This window comes from Eumetopias jubatus, unplaced genomic scaffold (assembly GCF_037043125.1).
Source record: "Eumetopias jubatus isolate StellerSeaLion01/CBP00866 unplaced genomic scaffold, mEumJub1_p1.0 scaffold_3, whole genome shotgun sequence".
Taxonomy (NCBI): domain Eukaryota; kingdom Metazoa; phylum Chordata; class Mammalia; order Carnivora; family Otariidae; genus Eumetopias; species Eumetopias jubatus.
Window position 1 is genome coordinate 131,097,618 of NW_028274809.1, and position 26,900 is coordinate 131,124,517.

A 26,900-nucleotide genomic window follows, 5' to 3' on the forward strand; every position below is an offset into this window, starting at 1 on the left:
CGGACGGGAGAAGTCAGCCGCCTGGACCGCCCCAAGGGGCGAAAAGGGGCGGTCAGTGGGTCAGCCCGAGCCACGTGACCTGGGGGCGTGGACCCGGGAATGTTCCGGGAAACCGCTACCCGAGTTCTGATTTTTTTTTCACCCGAGTCCGGTTCTCAAACCCTGCACGTCCAGGGAGACTGAACTGGAGATAGGAACTTCGGCTCCGAGGTGGGGCCGACGCCGTGTACAGCGACGAACCGCGTGGAGCTGAGGCTGTCTGGTGGCCCCCAGCCGCCTGCGGACCCTACCGTTTCGTCATGGGAAGATTCTGGGTCTGCCTGGCCGGCGCTGGCTTCCTTCTTGCATTACTGGTTTTGCATTCGCGTTTTTGTGCCTCCCCGGTGAGTTGAGCAGGGGAGAAATGTCTGTTGGGTGTGTGGATAGCACTGTTGAGAGGCGACCGGCTGTCTTGGGATGGAGGTGGCGGGCCCTGGCGCCCGCACTAGCTTGTCTTTGCAAAAGCTGCACGGGGAGCGGAACTGCCGACGTCCTGTTTTGTTTCTTGGTGTTAAAAAGTTTGTATATGATACATCGCCATTTTCCTGTTTTCTTTCTTTCTCCAGATCCCACTACATCTTCAAATAATTTGCAGATTTGTATTGTGATCACTTTGGTCTTTAGACTTATAAACCCATTTCTTCCGAATCATTTCTGTCCAGCAGTCTCAACACCTCTGTGTCAGCTGTCAGGGCATGCTTGAAAAATAAGCCCTTTTTTTTCCTTTGTTTTCTTAACGTAGAGGGTAAACGGAATCTTAATCTTCTGATTATTTTTTTAAAGGTTTTAAGGAAATTTGCTTTTCAAATTTCCTGGAGAACCAAGGAAATTCCTTACCGGCTGGATGTGGGTTGGCCTAAGCACTCAGAATACTTTACTGGAGCAACATTTTGTGTTGCAATTGACTCCCTCAGTGGATTGGTTTACATAGCCCAGGTTAGTAAAATTGGGATTAAAAAAAAAATTATGAACACGAAAGAAACAATTTCTTCTTCTTTTGCTGTACTAAGTAACCATATATGTTTATATTATGCTGTTTGTGAAGTTTTTTTGAGTTGGTTTTAAGTAAATACTTTGGTTTTGAACGTAGTAGATATTGATATTGTTAGGTTTTGAATCTCGTTTTTTAAACATTAAATTTCTCGATTAACCTTTAATTTTTGTTTCTCTCTACCAAAATAAAGATTACTTTCTAAAAACTGATCCTATCTAAGCAGTTATTTTTATATACCTTCAGAGAGGGGATAACATCCCAAAAGTATTAGTGTTCACAGAGGATGGATATTTCCTACGATCCTGGAATTATACAGTTGACACACCTCATGGTATATTTGCAGCCAGTACACTACATGAGCAGTCTGTCTGGATCACGGATGTAGGAAGTGGTATGTGTAGTAATATCTATTAAATTTTCTTGCTAGAAATCATATTTTTGCCCATGTTCTTGCTTGTATGCTTTAAAATCAAGAGTTGCTAAATCGTAATTTCTTTAATTGTTTTTGAAATCACTTGTTTCTAAAAACCTCTATATTGTGCTTCTGTAGAGTCAAGATATTTAACAAGGAGGCTATAATTATTATGGTTTTTCCTTTAACTTGTCAAGGGACTTTTCCTCTTTAAAGCATCAGTTGTGAGACCATACTTTCAGGGATCATTTCTATGATTTGTTAACGCATCAGTTGCTCTTCACAGCAATTTTAAACCTCTTCTATGAAGCCCAAAAAATAGCAATCTCTGTAAGTTAATGAAGGGAGTCCTTGTCTTATTTTCCTTTACCAGTTCACTTTCAAAAGAAATTGTGCTAAGAAACCAGAACTGCTTTGTTGCCCAAAATGCAAGATTTGCAGAGACAGCTGGTGTTAAATGTTTCTGAAATCCTACCTACTGCAGCATGTCTGAAATCTTCTTTCCACCAAATACTTTTAGTAGAATGTGTTGCAAATCAAAGTAGGGACAGTTGGATTTATAGCTCTGGGTGTTTTCAGAGATAGCTGTTTGCATGTTCTTGTGGCTTAAGACAGTACCAGAGATAACCTGGCATTATTATCGCAGGATCTCAGGAATGAATGTGATCATAAAGACAGTCTTTGGCCCAGTTACAGTCTTGGCTTGAAGGACATCCTGTTTCTTCATTTCTGGCAAATTCAGATACCATTTTGGAATTAATGAACTCTCAGTTTTTGTTAGAAGTGCCATTACCGTTTGTTCTCAGAACCCAAAAGATTTCTGAGCCTCAGCTAATTTCATTGCTTTCAAAATGTATTTTGGATGATAAAATTCTGGTTAAACAAAAAATCGAGACTACTTCTGAGTACCTTGTAATGCTATAATGAAATATGACTATTTTGACTTCTTTTTTTCCCCCCAGAACTCCCTGTTAAAGGCCTTTACTCTTTAATTTATTCCATTCATGTGATCATTTTTTATAAAATACTTCATTGATTCCCAGAAATAAAAAAAAACACAGATGACCTCTTTTTTCCATTAAAGGGTTTTTTTTTTCATGCACGGATCTGAAGACACTCTTTATATTCCTTCCCATTTTTTGAAGAAATACATTCCCTTTAATAAAAATGTGGCTGTAAATGAGCCTTAAAAAACAAAACAAAACGATGTTATATACTGGTGTTCTATGTCTTTTGCCAGTTCTTTAGAAACTTTGAAGGTTGCTTTCTTTAATAATATTTTGTTCTCTTGTTGCTACAAATTACCTCAAGCATTCAAATCAGGTATAACAATAAAAACGTTTTTTAAGATAGAATTGTAATGCAAATTGATTCACTTTATTGCCAGTGAGTTCAGTGTATCCAGTTCATCTTTTGCATGCCTACCAGTTAGTTTGGTCTTGGTATGCCTTCAAGTTGATTTCTGTTAACCACATTATGTTTTTTTCCTAATTATTAATACTGTACTTTATGTTTTCGTTTGTAAGATAATTTTAATTCAAAGAAGTCTTGATATAAGTGAGAAAATAAGGTACTAGTGATTTAGAAAGATTTATTCTCTTAGGAAAAATGTTAATGGGTTGAGTTTTGCACTTGTTTCTACTATGAGAAAGTGTAGTTTTAAAAAAATATGTATTATAGTGAACTTTTTTGTTGACCTACTAAAATTTGAGATTTGCACATGACTGACTGAAATAATGATTTTCAAACATAAGTTCCTTTCCAGTTCCTTCTTGATTTCTTTTTGCAAGGAATGTTTATTCAAAGTTGTACTGTCATACTTATGATTACAAAAGAAAATGATGTGCCTATAATTTAACATCATGAGCCTTCTGTATAAGGAGCCAGTTTTGTTGGTCTTATTTATTTGAATTTAAAATCTACTTATTTTGGAGTACCTGAATTTTAATTCATGACAGATTTGGTTGTAACTAATGAAGAAGCTCTGTTGCTTGTGAACTATAGCATTTAATTATCTGAGCCTATTAACTTTTTATTACTGTCAAATTCTATTAAATTCTTGCTCTCTGCTTACTTGAAAAACATGAATGTTTGGACAGTGGTTATATTTGTAACGTGTGCATGTTTTTCTTTATAGGATCCTATGGTCATACTATTAAAAAATACAATTCCTTTGGTGATCTTGTTCAAGTCTTGGGTACCCCAGGCAAAAAAGGCACTGGTTTGAATCCCCTGCAATTTGATAATCCCGCAGAATTATTTGTAGATGACACAGGAGATATTTACATTGTGGATGGAGATGGAGGATTGAATAACAGATTGATCAAACTGTCCCAAGGTACATGGCTTGCATGGTATCATAAGAATCCTTTTTAATAAGTTGGTTGTATTTAATTTTTCAATACTTGGTTTAATATTATAACTAGTGTGTGTGTGTGTGTGTGTGTGTGTCTGTGTGTGTGTATTTTTTTTAAGAGAGAGAGAATACGATCTGAGGGTGGGGGCCAGGGGGAGAGGGAGAGAGACAATCTTCAGCAGACTCCACACCCAGCGAGAAGCCTGACATAGGGCTCCATCTCACGACCCTTGAGATCATGACCTGAGCTGAAATGTAGTTGGACTTAACTCACTTGACTGAGCCACCCAGGCACCCCTACAACTATTGTATATTGTATTATATATGAAGCTGTGTGTAAGGGGCTCGAGTGGGATGTGTGGGATGGCCAATAATAAATGATTCTGATAATATGCTTGCTTATTCCTTTGAATTAAATTGGAGGCAGTTTGGGAATTTATAGCGGGCTGAAGAAATAAGTGTTTGTCCTATCCAATTAAGAAAGAGAAGGTTAGGAACCTGGCATCCCAGAGCTGAGAGACCCTTCAGTTTGATTGATCAGCTAAAGTTTCATTGTATTGATTGCTGTATGTCCTCAGTAGTATTCTAGGTGCAGGTCTATTTCAGATGAAACTGCTAAATGCTATTCTGTGGTATTGATTGTTAAAGTAAAATAAGATTTGGAGAAGGAGAAATTACTGTTGACTGGATAAGGAGGGCAAGCATTCATAAAGCAAGTGGTTCTTGAACTAAACTGGTTTTGGTGGGAGGAGAAGATGGATGGGAGGAACATTCACAAGGCTCTATCACACAAGGTCTACAGGTAATTAGCAAGTCTTCTAGGAAGGGAGCTTAGGATGTAATTTTGGAAGAGTTAGAAAAAAAGATTTGAGATGTTCTTGAAGGCTTATCTAAGAATTTTGAAGCCATAATTTTGCTTTTAAAATGTCTGAGGTTTTTTTAGTAGGAAAGTGATGTTATAGAAGCAGAGTTTTTATAAGACACAATACTGTATCAGGATGTATTTGCAGTAAGCTCTGTCATTTGGACAGAGCATAAACTCCTACATGAAGGTTATACGGTTAAGTTATTACCCAGTAACTAAGTTTGGTGGTGATAGTTAAAGGGAGGTGGTGCAGATAAAGCAAGAATCAAAAAAATGCTGCGAAAGAAACAACCAAACTCAGGAGACAGATTGATACAGGTATCTTGGTTTCTTGTGGCTGCTATAAAAAATTGCCACAGACTGAATAGCTTAAACAGAAATTTATTCTCTCATGGTTTTGGAATCCAGAAGTCTGAAATCTATAAGGCCAGCCCTGCTCCCTCTAATGGCACTAGGGGAGAATCCCTCTTTGCCTCTTCCAGCTTCCCATGGTTCTAGACATTCTTGGCTTGTGGCAGCATATCTCCAGTCTCTGCCACTGTCTTCAGATGGCTGCCTTCTGTGTGTCTCTGTGTCTCAAATCTCCCTCTCCCTTCTCTTACAAGAACACTAGTCATTGGATTTAGGGTCCACCTAAATTTAGGATCTATCTCATCACAAGATCCCTAACTTCATACATCTGCAAAAGTCTATGACCAATAAAGTCACATTCACAAGTAGAGAAGTACCTGTGACTTGGTTATATCTTTTGGGGTAGAGGTAAAATTCAGCCTAGAACAGGGGTAATAAGGGAGACAGACTATAAAAACATAATGTGAATTTTTAAGCTCACAGGAATTGTAATACCAAATAACAGAATAGTTGGGAAGGGAGACACTGACATGAATCACACAGTGGTTTTGAGTGATGAAAAACTCAAGTGGAGATAGTAAAGAAGTTGATTAATTGCTTGAAACAAAAGGAATTTCGGGGGGGGGGTAAAGCATAACAATTAGGCAAACTGGTATATACACAGAAAGCCAAGAAATCCTGATCAGTTGGGGGTATAATTGAATAGTTTATTTGCAACTTAAGCCATAAGATATAGCACGCAGATATATAAGGTAGTTTATATGTTGCTCTGACCAACGATGTTTGCCATTGTCAGATTTCATGATGCTTTGGCTGCATGGAGAACGTGGAACGGGGCCTGCTAAGTTCAACATACCTCACAGTGTTACCGTTGATTCATCTGGTCGGGTAAAAATACACTGTCATTGTGTATGGAACTGTGTGTCTGAGTGTGTGTGTGTGTGTGTGTGTGTGTGTGTGTGTGTGTGTGTGTGTGTGTGTGTGTGTGTGTGTAGGCGTATGGACCTCTATATGGATCTTGGTGCACATGTGTGTCTGGATATCTGAATATGTATGAATGTTCGTGGTTATGTGTATCTGGGTGTGTCTGGGCAATTCCTCTGGGGCTAGATATACCCACATATTCTTATAAATGTTCATGTCCTATAATGAAGAGAGTTCCCCAGATATTTAGAAATGAATAAGATAGATTACCTGTGTCACTTAAAGGTGGAAGGAACAAATAATGGAATAGAACTTAAGTTACCTGAAAAAGGAAAGAGTTGCCCTCCTACTAAGAAAACTACTAGGAGTGTTTGAATATATTTTTAATTTTAGAATTAAATTAATTCTAGAATATGTTGATCAAGAGGGAGATGGGAGAGATTAATCTTGGATGCTTGAAAATAAGAGCCACTCAGGCAACTTTGTTCTCACTAGCTCCACTCTGGGGAATGGAAAACTTTAACTGAAGCATTTCTTTCTTTTTCTTTTTTTTTTTTTTAAGATTTTATTTATTTATTTGAGAGAGAGAGAGAGAGAGCATAAGAGGGGAGAGGCTCAGAGGGAGAAGCAGGCTCCCTGCTGAGCCAGGAGCTTGATGCGGGGTTCAATCCCGGGACTCCAGGATCACGGCCTGAGCCGAAGGCAGTTGCCCAACCAACCGGGCTACCCAGGCACCCTTAACTGATGCTTTTCAACCCATTTCTTTTTCCCTACCCTATCCACTGCTACCTCTTCTGCTTTTATCCACCTTTAAGCATATATATCACTTCCTTGGGGTTACTTTCCTATGACCAAACCCCCACCGAAAATGTTTTATATTAATTTCTCCTTCTGTTTTCCTGTAGTAGCCTGTACTTTGCCGTTATAGTAATTATCACTCTATAATATGATCAGTCGTCTCCCTTAACAGAATGTAGGCTGTATGAGGGCATATACTGAATCTCTTTTGCTTTATTATATCTCAGTGCCTGACACACAGTAGTCATCTTATGAGTAACTGTTAAGTGACTAAATGTCTTGCAGGATGGATGCATCAAACTATCTTGGCTTCATACTGTTAGAAATTTAATCCATTTCTACTTCTGATTCTGTGTTCAGTAAACGAACTTTGGATTGTGATTTGGCTTCCTATGTAGACAAAGTGAGAATGTTTTGATCATAAAATCTTCAAGTATTTTCCATTGTAGATAGGAAGATAACTGAACCTGTGAGTTTTGTTTGTAAATGGGAAGCTAGAAAGTTGGAATTCTGGCTTTAAACACATTACCCTCCTGAGCCCGGTTAACTACTTCCTTCATTGAATAAGAATAAGATCAAGTTTCTGAGCAGGCAAGACCTAGATCCAGGTGAATTCTCCATAGTGATAAGTGCCCTTTTGAGAAAGCTTGGAGAACATTTGATGGGGATACTCTGGCATTACAGAATGATGAAAACTGAGGGTGTTCATTTCCGCACACTTGTGTTTTAACAACAGTCAATGCCATCCAGAGCATTTTACATGATTAACTCATTTAGCCATCACCTCAACCCTATAGGAATAGTTAATTAGCTCCAGAGCTGAACTTGCTGCTGGTTTTTTGTTTTTTTGTTTTTAAGATTTATTTATTTGAGAGAGAGAGAGACTGAGAGAGAAAGTGCATGCACGTGCACATATGCAGGTTGGGGTAGGGAGAGAGGGAGAGGGAGAGAGAGAATCTCAAGCAGACTCCCTACTGAACGCAGAGCCTGATCCGGGGTTCAGTCTCACAACCCTGTGGATCAAAAAAAAAAAAAACAACCCTGTGGATCATGACCTGAGCTGAAATCTCAAGTCGGGGGCTTAACCAAACGGGCCACCCAGGCGCCCCTGCTATTGCTTCTTAAACAAGATTTCTCATAATCAAGATTTGTTCAGTAGGAAAGATAATGCTAACAATCTAAAATATTCAATCCTGGGGTCTAAACTATATTTCTTCCTTAGTCACTCCTCTAAGGCAGTAATCCCAAAATCTTCATCCTTACTAAAGAATCAGGAATCAGGAAAGGAGCTTGAGAAATTATCTTACTTAGGGATCAACAACCTTTCTAAAATGATACAATGAGTCTGTATTTGTTTCTTATTATAGATGAATTTAGTGGCTACTAAAACTCACAGGCATTGACAGATAACATTGTCAGGGTTACCCTGAGGAAATAGTGCTGGAATCCACAAACCCAAGAAATCCAGTGATCCTGAAAGGAGGAGGTAGAGGTCAGCAGGGCTGGCCCACACTTCCAGTCCATTCTTACATACCCCTCTACAATCCTAGCCTCATATCATAAAATCATTTCACTGTATGTATGCCGTAGGTTGCATACATTAAAAATACAGTACATGAAATGTCATTTAGAGTGAATCTGTTTTCCTGTTTTATAACAATAGTTTCCTTAATAACTCATTCCAGCCTATAGCAAAATTAAATTAAACCTGTTGTTAGCTTACTGTCATTCTTGAGATGCTACTAAAGTCTTCTAAGCATCCTCTTTCGGTGGTTTGGCACTTTGGACATTCTTTGGTAACTAGCAGGTAGATGTTTAGTGATACTGCAATAGGAATGAATACGTGGCTCCCCCCTAGCCTGAGCTCCTGAGGAACTAGGCTGCATTTCTTTGTCTTTGTCTTCTAACCTAACCCAGGGACTGACAGGTTAGCAGAACTCAGCGGGACAGAGAATGCCTGTTGGAGGAATGAATGAATTCTCTTGCTTCTCAGTACTGTGCTAATCCTCTGCATCACAACAGAAGACCAGTTTTTTTAGTTACTCAAATGTTTAGTAGAACAGATCATTATGTATGGGCTTTGGGTTAAGACAGGTGGCCATAAGTGGCTCTCCCACTGTAAGCTCACTTCGAACTTTAATTTTGTGTCTGAAGATAGGGCTTTTAATAACTTCTTCTTTGGGGTCCTCTAAGTACTAAATGAGGTGATGTATGTGAAACTAATGGAAATAAAACATTTACACCTCCCCTCTCCCCTTCTGTTTTCTTTCTCGTTATGATGTGGATCTTTTCCTAGAAACACTTTTTTGGTTTCTCAGGTGTGGGTTGCTGACCGAGGAAATAAAAGAATTCAAGTATTTGATAAAGACACCGGGGAGTGGTTAGGAGCATGGAATAATTGTTTCACGGAAGAGGGACCTTCTTCAATCAGGTGATTTTTTTTCTTTTAAAATGCTCGTTTTATTAGGTGGGTGGGGGATGGGCTAAGTGGGTGATGGGCATTAAGGAGGGCACTTGCTGTGATGAGCATTGGGTGTTATGTGCGAGTGATGGATCACTAAATTCTCCCCCAGAAACTAATACTACACTATGTGTTAACTAACTACAATTTAAATAAAATCTTGAAAGAAAAAAAAATGCTTGTTTTATTTGGTTTATGTTCGTTTCTCTGAAGAGCTAGCTGAAAGTTTAAAATATTATTAATTTTCAGCAGGTGAAAAGGGGACAGAACCAAGTATGCCTAGAACACGTAATGGTATTTTAAATCCCAAGCAGAGCGAAAGCAGTTAAACTCCCCGTGCACTGTGGGATCCAGGTCTCAGAGATAACATATGCTGGACCTCCTACAGCCTTCACCCTCGGGATACATGTGATGAATTTCTAAACACAGAATGAAAATAGAAATCTTGAGTCTATGGTGTCAGCCTAGTACCGACTTTCCATTAGTTTCATTTTGTGTGGTACTCGCATATTATTTTTGTTTGTTGAAACTCATCTTTGGCTATGTCTACCATCACAAATCTATTCCCTCATCAACAGACTTAGACAAATTTTAAATTCTCCTTGGCATCCTTCAGCAAGTGGAGATGTCTATTGTTGTTTAGCGTCACAGGAGATAAAAACGTTGAGAAAGTCAACATTTATATTAATTTTGCATACATTCTATAAAATGTCTTTCTCTTTAGATTTACTCCGGACGGGAAGTACGTGGTTGTAGCCCAGCTGAAACTTAGCAGGCTCTTACTGGTGGCAGCGCCCCCAGTGGGAAGCATCAGTAACTGTTCTGTAATCGGCTCGATCCAACTAGCAGATCAAGTTTTACCTCATCTCTTGGATGTCAGTGGGAAGACTGGAGCAATCTATGTAGCAGAAATTGGAGCAAAGCAAGTACAAAAATATGTCCCTATGAATAGCCATTTTCCCTCATTCGGTTCGTAATGTTTCCTTTCGTGGAGGTCTTTCAAGCGGAAGTTCAGATTCTCAAATTCATTGTTAAGCCCTTACAAATAATGTTCAAGCATAAAAAAGTGTTTCTTTATTTTTCCGTGACCTGGTGATGAGAAAAAATTGTTTTTATATCCTGAAGAACCATATGTTTTGTTGCTCTTCTTGTGACTTAGTTTTACTTGTAAGTGCATTAGAATATTTTAATGAAGGAAATGTAATATTTAAAAAAATGGAGTTGGAAAGAGGGACTGAGGTTGTAACCTGGGTATTTGCTCTGGTAGACTAATTTTCCCTGGGAGGAAGAGGGAAAGGAATAAAAATGAGTTTTGCGGGATATCTTGAATTTTATGAGAAGAACTGCAAACCTCCAATTTGTTCACCTTATATAAAATGTACATTCTGCGAGATCAAGTCAGATGGGCTCTTGATTAATGAGTACCCATAGGATGCTAGCTCCTAAAGAATCAGAGATGAAGAAGCAGGTTTATCTTTGTGTGCCTTTTCAGGAGCTTGTAGTCCACTGGGGAGACAAGTGTGCAAACTGATACAACACGGTGACAGCAAGGCTTAAGTGTAGCAGGACTTTTGGAAGTTGGAACATTACTTCTGACTGAGGGAATCCGGGAGATTTTGCCAGGGAAGTCAATTTGAGCTCCAACTTGAGAAACTGAAAGGGGAAAGAAAACAAGGTGGTCCAAGTGGACAAGTGGTAAAAAGTTACAAACTTGCTGGGAGCTTTGGTAGGCTTTCTTTTAAAAGCCCATCTTGGCTTGGGTCCTTTAGCTGTAAAATACTTAATCTCAACCTCTCAGTGTAGGAATAAAACAACAGGCATTTAAGCACTTTACTGAAAGGGATCTTTACAAGTACTAACTACAATGTTTTGTTTTTTTTTTTATTAAAGGTAACATTAAAAATTGGGGCCTCTCTTCAGGGCCTCTTTCCTTTCTTTTTTCTTTTTGTTAAATATGTACTCTTTTCATTCCTAGCATCTGTCTACCTCAAAGAAGTTTTAGAATTATTTATATGGGGATGTGTACTGAATACTTTGCACTATTAAGGTGAATAATTTCTTACCTTTCTAGGCCTCTCTACCCCTTTGGTTTTAATATTTGCTTCTCCTTCTTTTCAGTTTGTTCTAGTTTATTCTGGGTTTTGGTTGAACCTGGCCATATGATGATCTTTCAGATCATTCCTCCCCTTTTCTTGTATCCGTCTCCTCCTTTATTCTAGTCTTGCCCTGCAAATCATGTAGCATGTGAGAAATCCTGAGCTGACTTTTCTCATCACCCATTATGACTGCAGTCTGTTTTGCAGACCTCAGGGAATTCAAACTATTTTAATGCTTGAATCATGTCTTGATGCAGTTAGGAAGGTAAATCAACCAACAGGAAACTTCGTGTTCCAAGGCCTTTGATAAGTGTGTTTGTGCCACTCATCAAGCTGTATGATCTTAAATGAGTTTTTCTTAGTTTTTTCTCTTTAGTAAAAATTCCTTCTCCAGGAATGCTGTTAGGATCAGGTGTATGACAGATACAAATGTACCTTCTGAAATAAATGGTTTGGAGTACTTTAAAGGCAGAAATTCTTAACAAAAATCCTTCTAAATGTGCTATTTACCTGCTATCAACCATCAAGTTTGCTTTAATTGTGCGTTTATTGCTTTTTTCAGAACTTATCCTCATGAACTTTATGCAGCTTAGCCAATACAGTAAATTTATTTGTATAAAAAGAAAGTGATTTGAGGGTTTTGTTTTGTTTTTAAGCCAGGACAAGAAGTGCAAATGTCTCTTAGGGAATGCAGGTTAGGTAAACTGATCTTGTCCTTTTAAAAATGTTATATTCAACTTTACTTTATACCAGATTCTTATAAAACTTGCTGAAAATTTTGTTGCCATATGTCTTGCTAGAAGTGTCTATTAGCATCCCTGTAATCATAGTATTTCACTTTTTTCCTTTGGATTAATTGATTAAATGATTTGAGAAAATGTCTTATTGTCATTTAAAAGATACAAATTAAATTTTTGGAAAGAAAAGACAATATTATCTGGCTCTCTATTTAATGTTTGATTTTATTGTTATAAAAACAGTTTATAACTTCTTACTCCACTGAAGAATTTCAGCAATCCTGAAATCACAGGTTGGCGCTGTGAGAATATCCTCCTTCATTCGCATGTGAAGTGTAAGCTGAAGCACATTTTGTTAGAGATCGCTCAGAAGTCCAAAAGAAAACAGCCTGGCTGAGATGGGGTGTGGGTACAAATAATAGTGATACTAGCTAACTCCATATATTTGTGCATTGGAAATGGAACCTCTTTATGCCCCTACTTTCTAGGTCTATTAGGGGGTGTGTGTGGTGGGGTGGGGGTGGGGTGGCTTCTAAATTGGAAAACCAAAGGAAGGCTGGAGCTATCTTCCCTAACCTCCACCGTGACATCAGGTCTCTGCAATGGAATGTTTGTGTCCTCAGAGAAAACCTGTGCTCAATCTGATGGTAAACTAAGAAGACCCATATAATTTGTGCTTAGATCACTTAACAGATTAAAAGATTGCTTCAAGCATTGTGGCTGTCAGGCTAAATAAAGGCACTCAAGTCCCAACTTTTGTTCACCTTTGTTGGTTTTAAACACTGGATTTGAAAGCAGGATAGATTGGAGAGCCCACAGGACAACTGGAAACTGTCAGATTTTTGCTCCTTTGACTCACCAAATCCGTTAGAATCATTAAAAACAAAAAAACAAAAAACTTGAATGTATGACTTTATTTTACTCTTGACTCTAAAATTTCAGCAATAATCAAATAAAAAAACTTTTTAGAAAAGTCAGAGTAAGATTCATTTATTCAACAAAAACATGAAACAACAAATGTGTGAAGGCACTTAGACAAGTGTTCTCTGCCTTGGTAGCTGACCATCCATCTGGACAAAGAAGCCCAGAAAACCATTTCCTTTCACTTCATCCTGGGGGGTTGCCTTATTTGGCACTTAGGTTGCATTATATTCTTGATACAAAAGAGGGCAGTAGAGTCTTGCTTATGAGCATTTCTTGAACCCAGCTGTGGGCCTTCCTTATACTTCTATTTTTTTAAAAAATTGAAGTTAACCATACTTTTAATTTTTCTTCTTTTTCTATAGCTTATATATCTTGAGGAAATTAGCTTATAGGTGACATATTTTCCAAGGGTTATTGGAAATTTTTATTGTTTAATTGGACATTTCCATGTTTAAGAAAAACAACTTTTCAATAAAAGCCAAACCAACAGCCAGAAGTGAATAATTCATTTTAAACTATAACTTGAATATGAGTTTAGTACAATAGAAAATGCATCCGTATTAACAGAGAATTATTCCTTTTTTCCTTACTAGATTTTTGTTTGTTTGTTTTAAACAATTTTGCCTTGTGGTTGCTGACCATCTTATAAATAAAATTTGATTATTTATGGAGAGGCCAAGTAATTTTTCCATCAGACACTTAGCCATAGAATCCATGAGTTTATGGGGTAAGTTAATCCTTTAGACATTTAATGACATGTAGATAGTACCTTTGTATGTAAGAACTGAGTGGAATTTAAGCAATGAAAAATAGCACTTTTTGAAACTTTCATTTCTTCCATTGTAAACAATGAAAGGATATTGTTACGATTTAATTCTGCTTGTATGTAATTTATGCCAAAGTGGCCTATCTTGGGGCAGCCTGTTTTTAACCCCTACAATAGTCTTATGACCCTGGTAAACAGATTTGTGGTGTAGTTTCTTTTTGGATGCTACCTTTAAGAGAGAATCCTACAAATAGACTCTAATCCAAAAACAGTTGACCAAAATAACATGGTGTTTGGAAATAATTCTGAGACCTTCAAAGGGTGATCATATAGTAGCATGAACAGACTTATTGAGCTTTCCTCCAGAATGAAGATAACGAGTAGAAATAACAGTGTGGCCAGTTTGTCCAGCTTATGGAAAGAACATTCTAGCAAAGAGCTGTGTAGCAGTGGAACAGACTGTGTTCATATTCAAAGTGGTAAAGTTCAGTGAGTCAGAACTTGAAATCTAGAGTTAGGTTGACTGGGGTTCCGATCCAGGCCCTGCCACTTACTTGCTGTGTTGTTTTGAGACTGCCTCATTTTTCTCTTTTGTGAAACGGAAATGATAGTATTTTCCTCATGGGATCATTGTGAATAGAAATGAAATCATGCATGTAAAACATTACACCTAGGCCCTGACACACAGTAAGCACTCACCACACCTTTTTTGTGCTATGTAAGCCAGATATGGGCAGCCGTGCCACCTTTGGGCTGAAATTCTTACTCTGGGAAGATGGTGAGACCAGATGACCTTCCCTGTTGTATGATTCTGTTTAGTCCCACTATTGAGAACTAAAGATATAGTTGTGATACATTAAGTCGTCTATCATCTAGAAATGGCCACTTTTAAAAAGCAGAGATATTTTCAGTTCTCACTAAAGCTATTTTTAGTCATCCAACAGATGACTACATGTTAGATACCAGGAATATGGTGGTGAGCAAGGTGAAGACTCCTTTTCTGGAATATACATTCTACTTCGGAATACAGAACAGTTTGAATGAAAAAAGTGAGATTCTGACTAGAATTTGTGGTAAATATTAACACTTGGTTGGCTAAATAAACACCCATTCAACTTTCTTATCTTGTATACCACCTTGAAGACTGGAAGAGTGAGGTGCTTGCTTTCTCAGCTTAACTGGCATCTAGGGGTAGTCACATGATATGATTCTGGCCAATGCAATGTAAATGGAAGTCTACTGGGAGATTTCTGGAGAATCATTTGCTTTTTTAATTAAAAAAAAAAAAAGTAGGTATACTTAGCACCACTGCCTTCTCCCTTCTTGCCTGACTTGAACTTGAGTGTGATGCCTGGAGTTGCAGCAGTCATCATGGTACTATAAAGCAACAAACCCAACATTCTTAAAGAAGGCAGAAAGATAGAAGGAGGCTGGGTTTTTATGATTGGGGAACCACTGTACTGACCTGGTAATCCCTTTCTCCAGATATTTTATGCAAGATAGTTGAATGTTTTAGTTATTTAAGCCACTGTTTTTGTTGGGTGTCTTCTTACAGATAAAAAACATTCCTAAGAAATTCAATATTAAATTCATCTGCATTAGTTTGGGATGGATATTTTTTATAGTTTTAAGAGTCTATATCCAGGAAAATAAGTTACTCTGCTTTTATGTCTTATTTTATGTCCTTTGTTAAGATTTTATTGTTTTTTTTTTTCAATTTAGATTCTGTGCATTTCTTTTGAGACACATTTAGGTTCCTGTGTCAGATTTATCCTTTGCATTTATTAATTGTAGCTATTAGGGTAGGATTCCCCTGCCCCCCTTTTTGAGAGAGAGAGAGAGAGCACGGAATGGAGTAGGGGGTGGGTAGGAAGAGGGAGAGATGCTCTGCAGAGCCTAACTTGGGGCTCAACCTCATGACCCTGGAATCATGGTCTGAGCCAAAATCAAGAGTCGGATGCTTAACTGACTGAGCCACCCAGGTGCCCCTTTTTCCCCATTTCAAATTACTTTTTGGTGGCATAGAGAAAAGGTATCAGTTCTTTTTATGTATGTGATTTCTATTCACCTTAATAAACTCTTACTAATTTTAATTATCTATTATAGATACTCAGATTTTCTAGGTATACCACTCTGAAAATAAAGGTAACTATACATCTTCCAATTATCTATTGCTCGTTTGATTTTTAAAATTTTAATGCATTAGCTACCTTGTTCAAAACAATGTTAAATGATAGTAGTGATATCAAGTATCTTTATCTTATTTCTGATTTTAATGGAAATAATTGGTACTTTGCCAATTAATACGATATTTGCTATTGAGTTTTGATAATTTTCATATTTAAGTAGTTTTTTTAAGATTTATTTATTTGAGAGAGAGAATGAGATAGAGAGAGAGAACATGAGAGGGGGGAGGGTCAGAGGGAGAAGCAGACTCCCTGCCGAGCAGGGAGCCCGATGCGGGACTCGATCCCGGAACTCCAGGATCATGACCTGAGCTGAAGGCAGTCGCTTAACCAACTGAGCCACCAAGGCGCCCTTTAAGTAGTTTCTTTAATCTCAGGATTTTATTAAGAATCACTACTTAATTTTATGATGGCTTTTAGCATTGATGTGTACAATATGTTGATTAATTACAGGTTTTTTTTCTTATGGTTATTGTTGGAAAACTTGGTAATAATTTCTTGCTTGGAACTTTTATTCTTAAAAGAAAGAGGGCAGTAGAGTGTCATGATGTAGAATTTATCAATTAATTATGTTCCACCCATCTCCAAAAGGAATTTGAGCCTCTTTACAATAAAATTTCTAAAATACATTAAAATAGAGTAATGTCAAAAATTGCATAGAGCAGTGTGAAAATACATTTATTCAAAACCTGGATTAATAGTTATGGCAATTAAGCATTAACTGACTTCTGAGATTTCTTGTAGCCATAGCAAAGAAGGAAATGTGCATATTTAATTTTCATCTGATAAAATGAAATAGATGCATGGATCTTTATAGGTGAAATGAAACAATATACCTTCAACAACAACAAAAAAAAAACAAAAAACTTTTTAAAATGTAATCAAGGAAGGTGTGAGAAAGGGATAGGGTTTTTAAGCCAGTAGCTCAATAAATACTAAGTATTCTTATTTGGTGTATATACCACTGATTGGATGCACAGTCTTTGTCAGGGTTTGATAGAAATGATGGTGGTAATGTTCTGAATTTCTGCTGTCCAGCATGGGCCATTGAGCACTTGAAATGTAGGTTGTGTGTCTAAGGAACTGAATTTTCAGCTTCATTTTTAATTAATTAAATTTAAATTGTTACATGTGGCTATTGGCTACTGTATTAGACAACACAGCAGGTGACTAGGTTTTCATAATAATGACCAACAATTTGTTTTTACTCCATTTCTTTGTTCATTTGTATAATTTGCTTTCTTTGTGGTGTGACCTTTTGGCAGTGTTTCTAATAATTCCACCTAACTTGGAGATTAAAAATTATCATGCACATCGAAATATTAAATTGTTGAATCTTTTGTTAAATATTTTCCAAATGAAAGTGAAGTTAGTCTGTGAAGAACGAAGGAAAATGATTCTTACAGAGCTTTAAGTATTTATGTATGTGTGTACTTATTTATTTTATCAGTTCATCTCTGGGAACATATCTGCTTTTCTGTCATTTTTTTTTCCTTAAGAGAAACCATTTTCACATGCAGCAGCTCATGTTTCAATGCAAACTTGTCTCGTAGATTTTTTATGCGTCCCACAGAGGTATTCACAGTAATTGTTTCAGACATCCTAAAAATCAGGTTGGAAGGCAATAAAATGTAATCACAGCTTCATTACTGGTAATGTTGAATTATTACATCTTTACTAATGACTGCATTAGTTTCCATCTTTATTTGTATTTTAAATCTTAGATAATAAAATTCAAATAATTCTATCTCCATTTTTTTGAACTTTATATAATGAAATATTTCAACAATTATCAACTTGTAGACAATGTCATCTTATTGATATCCCTGTATACTTACCCTCTGCCCTTTGATTATTTTATATTGTCTCCAACATCATATTATTTCTTTGACTAAGCATGTTTTCTGTAATGATAATTTTTTTGAACATAATGTTACCACCTTTAACATTAGTAGTTCCTTGGTACCATTAAATATTGTCCTTGTTCTGATTTTACCTCAATATCTCATGTATTTTTAAAATTTCCGGGGTTGAAATAAATTCCATTTTTTTTTTTTACTTGTTCCTTAAATTTAATCTGTAGTTTCTTCCTCTTCCTCTTCTTTTTCTTGCTTTCTGTGGCTCCAGCTCTGGGTCTCACTTTCTCTTCCTTTATAATGTATTTGTTGAAAAAAGCAGTTATCAGTTCCAATTTCCCAGAGTCTGGATTTTGTTGATTTACATCCTTGTGGATTCGTTTAACATGTTACTCTGTCTTCTGTAGTTCCTGTAAATCGGTAGTTAGTTCTAGAGGCTTTGTCAGATTAGAATTTGGTTATTTTGCTGGCAAGACTTCCGTAGGTGGTGGTATGTACCTTTGTCATGCCCAAATTAACACCTCTGATTCAAACTACTGTTCTGTGCTAGGGACTTGCATAGCCAATTGCTTCCTTGACATTTCCACTTGGACATGTAACAGTTATTTCAGACTTAATAGATCCAAAATAGATACTTGCTTCCTTTCTCCCACTCTCAAATGAGATACCACTATTTATTTATTGAGCTACTCTCCCATCAACCTGGAATACACTTACTCCAGATCTTTATTTGGCTTAATCTGTATATTCTTTCAGATTCTGCTCAAATACAACCTCTTTAAAGAGGTGCATTCTGAATGTTTGTTCTAAATAAGCATCCACTATCATTCTCTATTCTCTTACACTATTTATTTTCTTTATAGCTTTTGTAATTCTCTGATACTGCTCATTTAATTTTTCACTTATGTATCAACCTGTTTCCCTCACTGGAATATAAGCTTTAATACAAGGCTGGGATGACTTTGCTTTTTCATTACCAAAGTGCCTGGCACACAGTAGGTGGTCAAATACTTGTCAAGTATTGACAGAATGAATGGCTCTCATTACCTTGTATTAATAGTTTAGTATATCATTAACTGACTTAAGCTTCTCAAGTGAAATGATCTTTTATTTTATCTACTTGGATTTCATTTCAGGCAAGTGTAGGATTCTTCCAGCAGCCTGCACTTGCCCTCATCTATTTTCTTGAGACCTATTTCCTCTCATATTTCCTTTTTGCTTGGCTTTATTCATTTGTCTCTGTTTCACCATCTCCCCCTTATCCCCCAATTCTGGGTTTATTTCCTTTTTCAGAATTCAGGGCCTCATTGGAATATCCTGACTCATATGGTGACTTTAAGCATTGCCATTTTTATTGCTTATTCTTCTCTGCAGAGATATGACTTTTACACCTTCTCCCACTTCTTCCCCATCCAATTATACACAAGAATCTTTTGTCTTTTACTAGGTATTGAAATACTGTATTTTAACACTGTTTGAATTTTCAAAGAAACTTCAAAAATATTCTGTATTCTATATTACATTTTACACAGGTATCTCCAACCTGCTCTCCTATTGTTTCTCCCCATAAATTCACTTTTGAAAGTTATTTTCTCACAACTGCTGAATTTTGTATGTCCAACTGACGTTCAGTGAAGCTGGGATGATACTTCATGTGAAAAAATAGGTGGTTTGAATCATGCCACCCGCCCCTCACCATCCCCAACATATCCAGGTCCTGATCTCTAGAACTTGTGAATGTTACCTTATATACAAAAAACAAAGACATTGCAGATGTGACTACATTTAGGATTTTGAGATATGGTTATCCTAGATTATCTGGGTAGGCCCTAATATACTCATATGTTTCCTTGTAAGAGGGAGGCAGAGGGAGATTTGACTTACAGAAGGGAAGACAGTGTGACCATGAAGGCAGAGCTTGGAGTGATGCTGCCACAAGCCATGGAATGCCAACAGCCACCAGAAGCTGGAAGAGGCAAGGAGTGGATTCCTCTCTAGCACTTCCAGTGGGGACATGGCCCTGCTTGGATCTTGATTTTGGCCTAGTGTTACTGATTTTGGCCTTCAGTATTATGAAAGAATGTGAATTTCTGTTGTTTAGAGCCACTAAGTTGGTGATAATTTGTTACAGCCACCACAGGAAACATACAGAAAACAGATTGCTAGTAAAAATTTGAATTTTAAAGGTGTCGCTAGTAAAGGCTCAGAAGGAAATGAGGAACATGTTTTTAGAAACTGGAGGAGAGGGGTTATTTATTATATACTGGGAACAAGCATAAGAATGGCTACAAATCATAAAACAATGGAATATCTTTACATTGCTGAAAAATAATAAGGTCAATCTAGAATTCTATGTCCAACAAATGTTTCTTTGAAAACTGAAGAAAAGTAAAGATATTTCAAGCAAACAAAAGCTGGAATATTCTTTGCCATCAAATCTATACTGTAAGAAATATTAAATGAAGATTGTTAGTCTGAAAGAAAATGATACCATTTGAAAACTTGGATCTACACAAAGGAATAAAAAGGGCCTGAATTGGAAAATTTGTGGCTAAATATAAAGGACATTTTTTTTCTTTTAGAAAAATTTCTTTTAAAGAAAACTCTTTAAAGCAAAACTAATAACATGCATTGATGAATTTATATAACATGTAGAAGTAAAAAGATGATAAAAATATAAAGGATGAGATGAGGAAAAGAAAACATACTATCCTAAGAATATGAGAAATGATACAATATCATTTGAAAGTAGATTCTGACAATGTAAAGAGCAGTATTGTAACTTCTAGTGTAACCAAAAGTGAAACAAACGTGTAATAGCCAATAAAAAAAAGTAAAATGCTATACAAATAGTCAATTCTAAAAGAAGCCTGAAGAATAGGGAAATGGAACAAAACAAATGGGACAAATAGCAGCATAATTGCAGATTTAAGCCCTGTCATAATTAAATACTACATTAAATGTAAATGGCTTAAATACTCCAGTTAATATTCAGTGATAGACTGAATAAAAAATATACAAGAGATAAACTTTATATATAAAGACAAGATAATTAAAAGTGAAAGGATGAAAAAAGATATTCCATTATAAACAGTAATTATAATAAAGCTGAAGTAGCTCTATTACTCTCAAAGTAGCCTTCAGAATAAGATATATTACCGGAGATAAAGAAAGCTTATAACAGGATCTGTTTTTGTCAGGATGAGCTAAAAGTCAAAATGTATATATGATTAATAGCAATATTTTGGAAATAGATTGACAATAAAACAGAAATAGACAAATCCACCATCAAAGTTGAAAATTTTAAAACCCATCTCTCAGCAACTGATAGAACAACTAGACACACAAAAAAATATCTAGATATCTGAATAACACTATCAAGTTTACCAAATGGATATTTATAGAACACTATGTACGACAACTGCAGGATACACATTCCTTTTAAGTGCACAAGAAACAGACACTAAGAAAGACCACATGCTAGGCCATAAACCAAGTCTTAATAAATTTAATCATTTTGGAATCATAACATATTTTCTCCTTTTAGAATTAAATTAGAAATAAAAAATAATATACCTGAAAAATCATCAAATATTTGAAAATTAAATATTACATTTATAAATAACTTATGTCACAGAAAAAAATCACAGAAGGAATAAGAAAATACTAAGTAAAAATACAGGTCAAAATATATGAAATGTATTTAAAGCAGTGCTTAGAAATATACTTATAATTTTAAATAGGAGGAAAGAAGAAAATCTAAAATTAATGGTCTGTGATTCCACCTTAGAAAGAAATAGAAAAGCAAATTAAACCAAAGATTAGTGAAGAAAATAAATAAATGGAAATCAATCAAGCAGAAAACAGACATTACTGAAATAAAAAGCTAGACTTTAGAAATGATCAATGAAATTTATAAACCTCTAGCTATACTGATCAAGAAAAAAACCCAAATTACCAATATTAGGACTGAAAATAGTTTTATTACTACAGATCCTATAGACATTAAAAGAATAATAAAGAAATACAAAAAACTTCATAATATAACATTTGACCACTTAGATCAAGAGTTGGCAAACTTTTCCTGTGAAGGGCCAGACAATAAATATTTTAGGCTTTATGGGCCATGTGGTCTTTTCAAATACTCAACTGTAACACTGTAGCATGAAAACAGACATGGCCAATGTGTAAATGAATGGGTGTTGATGTGTTTAAACAAAACTTTATAAAAATAATACAATCATGGATGTGGATGAATCTGAAAAAGATCATGCTGAGCACAAAAAGGAAGAAATAAAAATACACCCTGTATGATTTCATTTATCTGAAATGCTAGAAAAGGCAAAAGTAATCTATAGTGACAGAAAACAGATCAGTGTTTGTCTGAAGCCACGACGGGTGTTGGTGATTAACTATGAGTGGTATGAGGCAACTTTTTTCAAATAATGTAAAAACTCTATATCTGCATTTTGGTGATAGTTTCATGGGTATTGTATATCTGTCAAAATTCCGCAAACTGTACACTTAGAATGGATGTGTTGTATTGAATGTAAATTAAACCTTGATAGATTTGATTTAAAAAACAAAACAGAAGATTAGAGAATGCAAACAGAACGAAAATAAGATGGGAAAATGGAGAATGAAAACAACAAAAAAGAGACTTTCAGGTGGAGGAATGGTACATGAGAGAATACCTGTTTGATAACCTTGACCCACCAGTGCATTTGTAGAGTGAGAGAAAGTGATTAGGTGTAAGAGGAAGTTAAAAAGAATGTGAACAGCTGTTGAATAGCAGATGCCAGGAAACACAAAATGAGCGAATTCACTGCCAACTAAAACCAGAGAGCAAGAATATTGAATGTCAGGTGTTCTCATTTCCTTTAGTTTCTTTAGGCATGATTTGCAGCCTAGAGAAAGCGAGTAGGCATTATTAAGGATTAGGGATTGTAGAGCACATTTGGCTAGTAAGTGCACAGTGTTAAGAAAAGCAATGTAAATAGGGCTACATAGTTTAAGGGGTAGGAGTGGTAAACCTTGGTTAGTGAAGAAGAGGTTGAGCATGTATGAAAGATAGGAAAGGTGAAAGGTAAGAATGATTTGGACTAAGAAAAATTACTTTCTATGATTAGTTGATACATAATGCAACCATGAGCTTTCCAAAGTAGTATAATGGCAGGCAGCTAAGGCTTTTGAAAATATAAAACACTTCTATCAGGCAGACTTAGAAAAAGTCCCTCCCCTTTCTGTAGGGAATAATTTCAGTGGATATCAAGCTTATCAACTTGTAGCTTTGACAGTAAAGTACTTCACATTCTCCTTAATTAATGTATGGCTCTCAATGACATATTTTTTCAAGAGTTACTCTATGCCCAGTCTCTCAATGTGTTGTGGGCCTTACAGTCTTATTGCAGGGCATGCTCTAAGTTATAACTCCCAAAGGCAGAAGACAAGTTCACTATAGACAGTGAATGGACTAAAATGTCTTTAGCCTCCCAGGGCCTTAATAGGGCTGATGATGGATGATTTCTACCAAAGAAAATAGGACAAAGAGATTTCAGCTCATCAATAAAGCATCTGACTCCTCAAGAAATGGCTGGAGATTAAAGTCAATCTTAAATTAATTTGAAAAATTCACACAAAGATTATTACCTGAACCAATTGGATATGTCAGACCTGTAAGTATCTATGTAGAAACAACAGCTTATAGTTAATAATAATAATAATAATAATTAATAATAATAATAAAAACCACTACTTTTCCTGGCTAGGAACATAGGAAAGGCAAGTTTGAAACAAATGAGTTGTCAAAAGGGACATTTGACATGACATCAGCTATCAAGATCATGACTATAATTTTTAATAGCTTTTGAAATTTTGAAATTTTTGATATTAGCCCAGTGCTATGCACATAATAAATGCTCAATTAATACAATCGCACCTGGATTCTAAGATCCCTCAGTGGTGGAGAACAGGAGAGCTGTAGGGCAGGATTTCGAGTATCAGAGTTGAGTCAAGAACAGCAATGGCATATCAAAGGAGAGTCTCTCACAGTGGTTGGCACAAACACAGGAAGGAGGAAGGGCTCTTCCTCCAAAACCTAAGGAGCCACTTGTTAGGCCCAAAGGAGCCCTCTGTTGCCAAGTCAGAAACAAAGCATTAAAGAGATTAACATTTTTTCTCCTATGTGAATATACAAGGGTAAAAAAACCCTTAACCTTTCTCATTATGAGAAAATTGAAAATTGACAATAGCATGAGCTGTTCTCCTGTATTCTCCTCTCCTGCATCAGTGGACCTCCAGAACCTGGAATGCCACCATCTAATACAGTGACTCATGGGGTACAGTGGTGAAGTGAGGAACTGGAAATTCTTCCTAGACGTAGTGTCCTACTGGGTGTGTCATCTGCCTCCCTCCAAGTTGTTCCTCTGTACCTTTGGATCTCATAATGTCAATGCATGTTGAATAAACTTCTAGTCTATACACAGATATAGAGCAAGAAACGCCCCAAAGGGGGGGCGCCTGGGTGGTTCAGTTGGTTAAGTGTCTGACTCTTGGTTTCAGCTCAGATCATGGTCTCAGGGTCGTGGGATTGAGCTCTGCAACAGGCTCTACACTCAGCAGGGAGTCTGTGGGAGATTCTCTCCCACTTCTCCCTCTGCCCCTCCCCCTGCTCACGCACACGGGCATGCTCTCTCTTACTCTCTCTCTCTCTCTCAATCTCTTAAATAAATAAATAAATCTTAAAAAAAAAAAACAAATAAAGAAAAGGAAATGCCCCAAAGGCACTTCTAAATGAGAAGAATCCTTTGGAAATGGATACCTCCGTATTTGGGGATTATACTGAAGTAAACATTTTCATTTTAACAATGCACATCCACAGAATAGTCAAATTACCTCTGGGTAGGAATCAGCAACATGGTCTCAGAGAGTCCTTCACCTTCAAAGGAAAGAATTTGGAAAAGCCTCTAGTTGCAGTGTGATCTCAGGCAAGTCACTCAAGCTCTCCGGACCCATCTCCTCCTCTAAAATGGGATCATGACAATGGTGCCTGCTTCATAAGATTGTCATGAGGATTCATTGAAATACTGCACATGAAGAACTTGGAACAGTGTGTGGCACATAAAGACAGTCCAATAAATACTAGCTATTATTATTGTTATTGAAAGAAATTCAACAGATACAGCTATTGGGATAGTAGGAACTTTGTAGGACTCAAAAACTTTGTAACTTCCTCAAATTCAAGTCAATTGTAGGACCTTGAAAGAACCACAGGCCTCTTATTTGGAAGACCCCAACACACATCATCTTTTTTTTTTTTTTTTAAGATTTTATTTATTTGAGCGAGGGAGAGAGAGAACAAGCTTGGGGGAAGGGCAGAAGGAGAGGGAGAAACAGACTCCCTGCTGAGCAGGGAGCCCGATGGGGGCTTGAACCCAGGACCCTAAGATCATGACCTGAGCCTAAATAGACACTTAACCAACTGAGCCACCCGGGCGCCCCAACACACATCACCTTAAGCAAAATAAATTGTAGTCGTATTCTCAAATAAATGGAATTGTTATAACATTTTTGAAAATATGTGTAATCTTACTATTGACATCTTTTCTTATTTTGAACACTTTTCTTTTTTAGGTCTGAAACATTTTTTAAATAATTGCTGCTATGTATTGAGTGCTTAATACCCACCAGATACTGTCCTAAGAGCATTACATGCCTTAACTTATTTAATCGTCACAATAACCACAAGATAGGTACCTCTATTGCCTCCATTTTACAGGTGAGAAAAACCAAGGTACAGAGATCTTAAGCAACTTCCCATGATGGCATAGCTAAGAAGAAGCAGAGCTCACATAACATCCCAACATGACATGACCAGTGATGATAGAACTTGAGCGATTGCCCAAGATGGCACAACTATTAAGGACAGAGCTCAAGTTACTTGATGAAGAGGGCAACTTCTAGGAAGGAGTAGAGCTAAAGGAACTTGTCTAATATGGCACAACTGATAGCTAGCAGACCTCACCTAACTTCCCAAGATGGTACAGCTACTAAGGGACAGGGATTAAGTACCTTCCCCAGTCACATAGCCTGTGAGGGCTGGAGAACACAGGTGGTCTAGCACCACGCTTCACGCTTTCTACTGTAGTACCTGCCAGGCTTAATTGGTATGAGGCTCTGTGCGGTAACTCCTGACATAAAATGGCCTTCTCCATTTTACAAGTGTTTTCTCCCTCATTTCTTCAAAGTGGGTCATAAGATAAAAGTCTCTTTTCTTGCCTTTGGGAGGCAAGGAAAGGGGAGCATTGAAAAGCCTGCCTCTCGGGCGCCTGGGTGGCTCAGTTGGTTAAGCGACTGCCTTCGGCTCAGGTCATGATCCTGGAGTCCCGGGATCGAGCCCCACATCGGGCTTCCTGCTCAGCAGGGAGTCTGCTTCTCCCTCTGACCCTCTTCCCTCTCGTGCTTTCTATCTCTCATTCTCTCTCTCTCTCAAATAAATAAATAAAATCTTTAAAAAAAAAAAAAAAAGAAAAGCCTGCCTCTCACTGCACCGCCAGTCTAGAATTAAGGAGCCCTAAGGCTAGAATGTTGGCTTTTGGCCAACGCTTTTGAGAGGACTGGAAATGCTGCTGAGACCTGAAGCTGGAGAGAAAGAAGAGGTGGGTTTAGAATTAGGACAAGGCAAGAGAGCCACTTGGCTTGGATATAAAATTTAAGGTTCACCAAAATACTCAGGAATTAAGATAAATAATATTTTAATAAAATATTTTTAAAAATTAAAAGAGGCAGAAAAAGAAGCCTATGAAGAAGAAAATATCAAACTTTTAAATAAAGACAGGATCTGACACGGACGGTATTAGGTGAAGCAATTGAGACCAAGTCACGCAAGATGAGTGTTAGAAATACTGCATTTACCTATTTCTTTATCTTGATTATTGCGCTTTTGGAAACCCCTTAAATTTTATGCCTGAGATGAGTGCCTCACTCACCTCATCCTAATCCCGATTTTGGGAAGAAGAGTAGGGCTGGGAAACCAGTTGGAGCCTGAGGAATAATCCTGGGGTCACACATGAAAAAAAGAGGACACAAAGCCTCACTAAGAACATCCCATACCAAGTTACTTTTCCTACGTTCTTT

General features: G+C 37.0%; 1 protein-coding gene across 1 annotated transcript; it reads left to right on the forward strand.

The window, feature by feature from the left end:
- Nucleotides 1–85: 85 nt before the first annotated feature.
- NHLRC3 (NHL repeat containing 3) lies at nt 86–12,526 on the forward strand. Its single transcript, XM_028106295.2, has 7 exons — nt 86–383; nt 823–975; nt 1,277–1,424; nt 3,583–3,783; nt 5,814–5,905; nt 9,058–9,170; nt 9,925–12,526. The coding sequence occupies exons 1-7, from the start codon at nt 300–302 to the stop codon at nt 10,175–10,177; spliced, it is 1,044 nt and encodes a 347-aa protein (XP_027962096.1). The 5' UTR covers nt 86–299; the 3' UTR covers nt 10,178–12,526.
- Nucleotides 12,527–26,900: the final 14,374 nt, after the last annotated feature.

Bases quoted from the DNA above. Each gene is read 5' to 3' on its own strand.
- NHLRC3 (XM_028106295.2), top strand. From the start codon at position 300: ATGGGAAGATTCTGGGTCTGCCTGGCCGGCGCTGGCTTCCTTCTTGCA. The intron at 976-1,276 runs GTTAGTAAAATT...ATATACCTTCAG, and splicing joins GATTGGTTTACATAGCCCAG to AGAGGGGATAACATCCCAAA. The intron at 9,171-9,924 runs GTGATTTTTTTT...CTTTCTCTTTAG, and splicing joins GAGGGACCTTCTTCAATCAG to ATTTACTCCGGACGGGAAGT.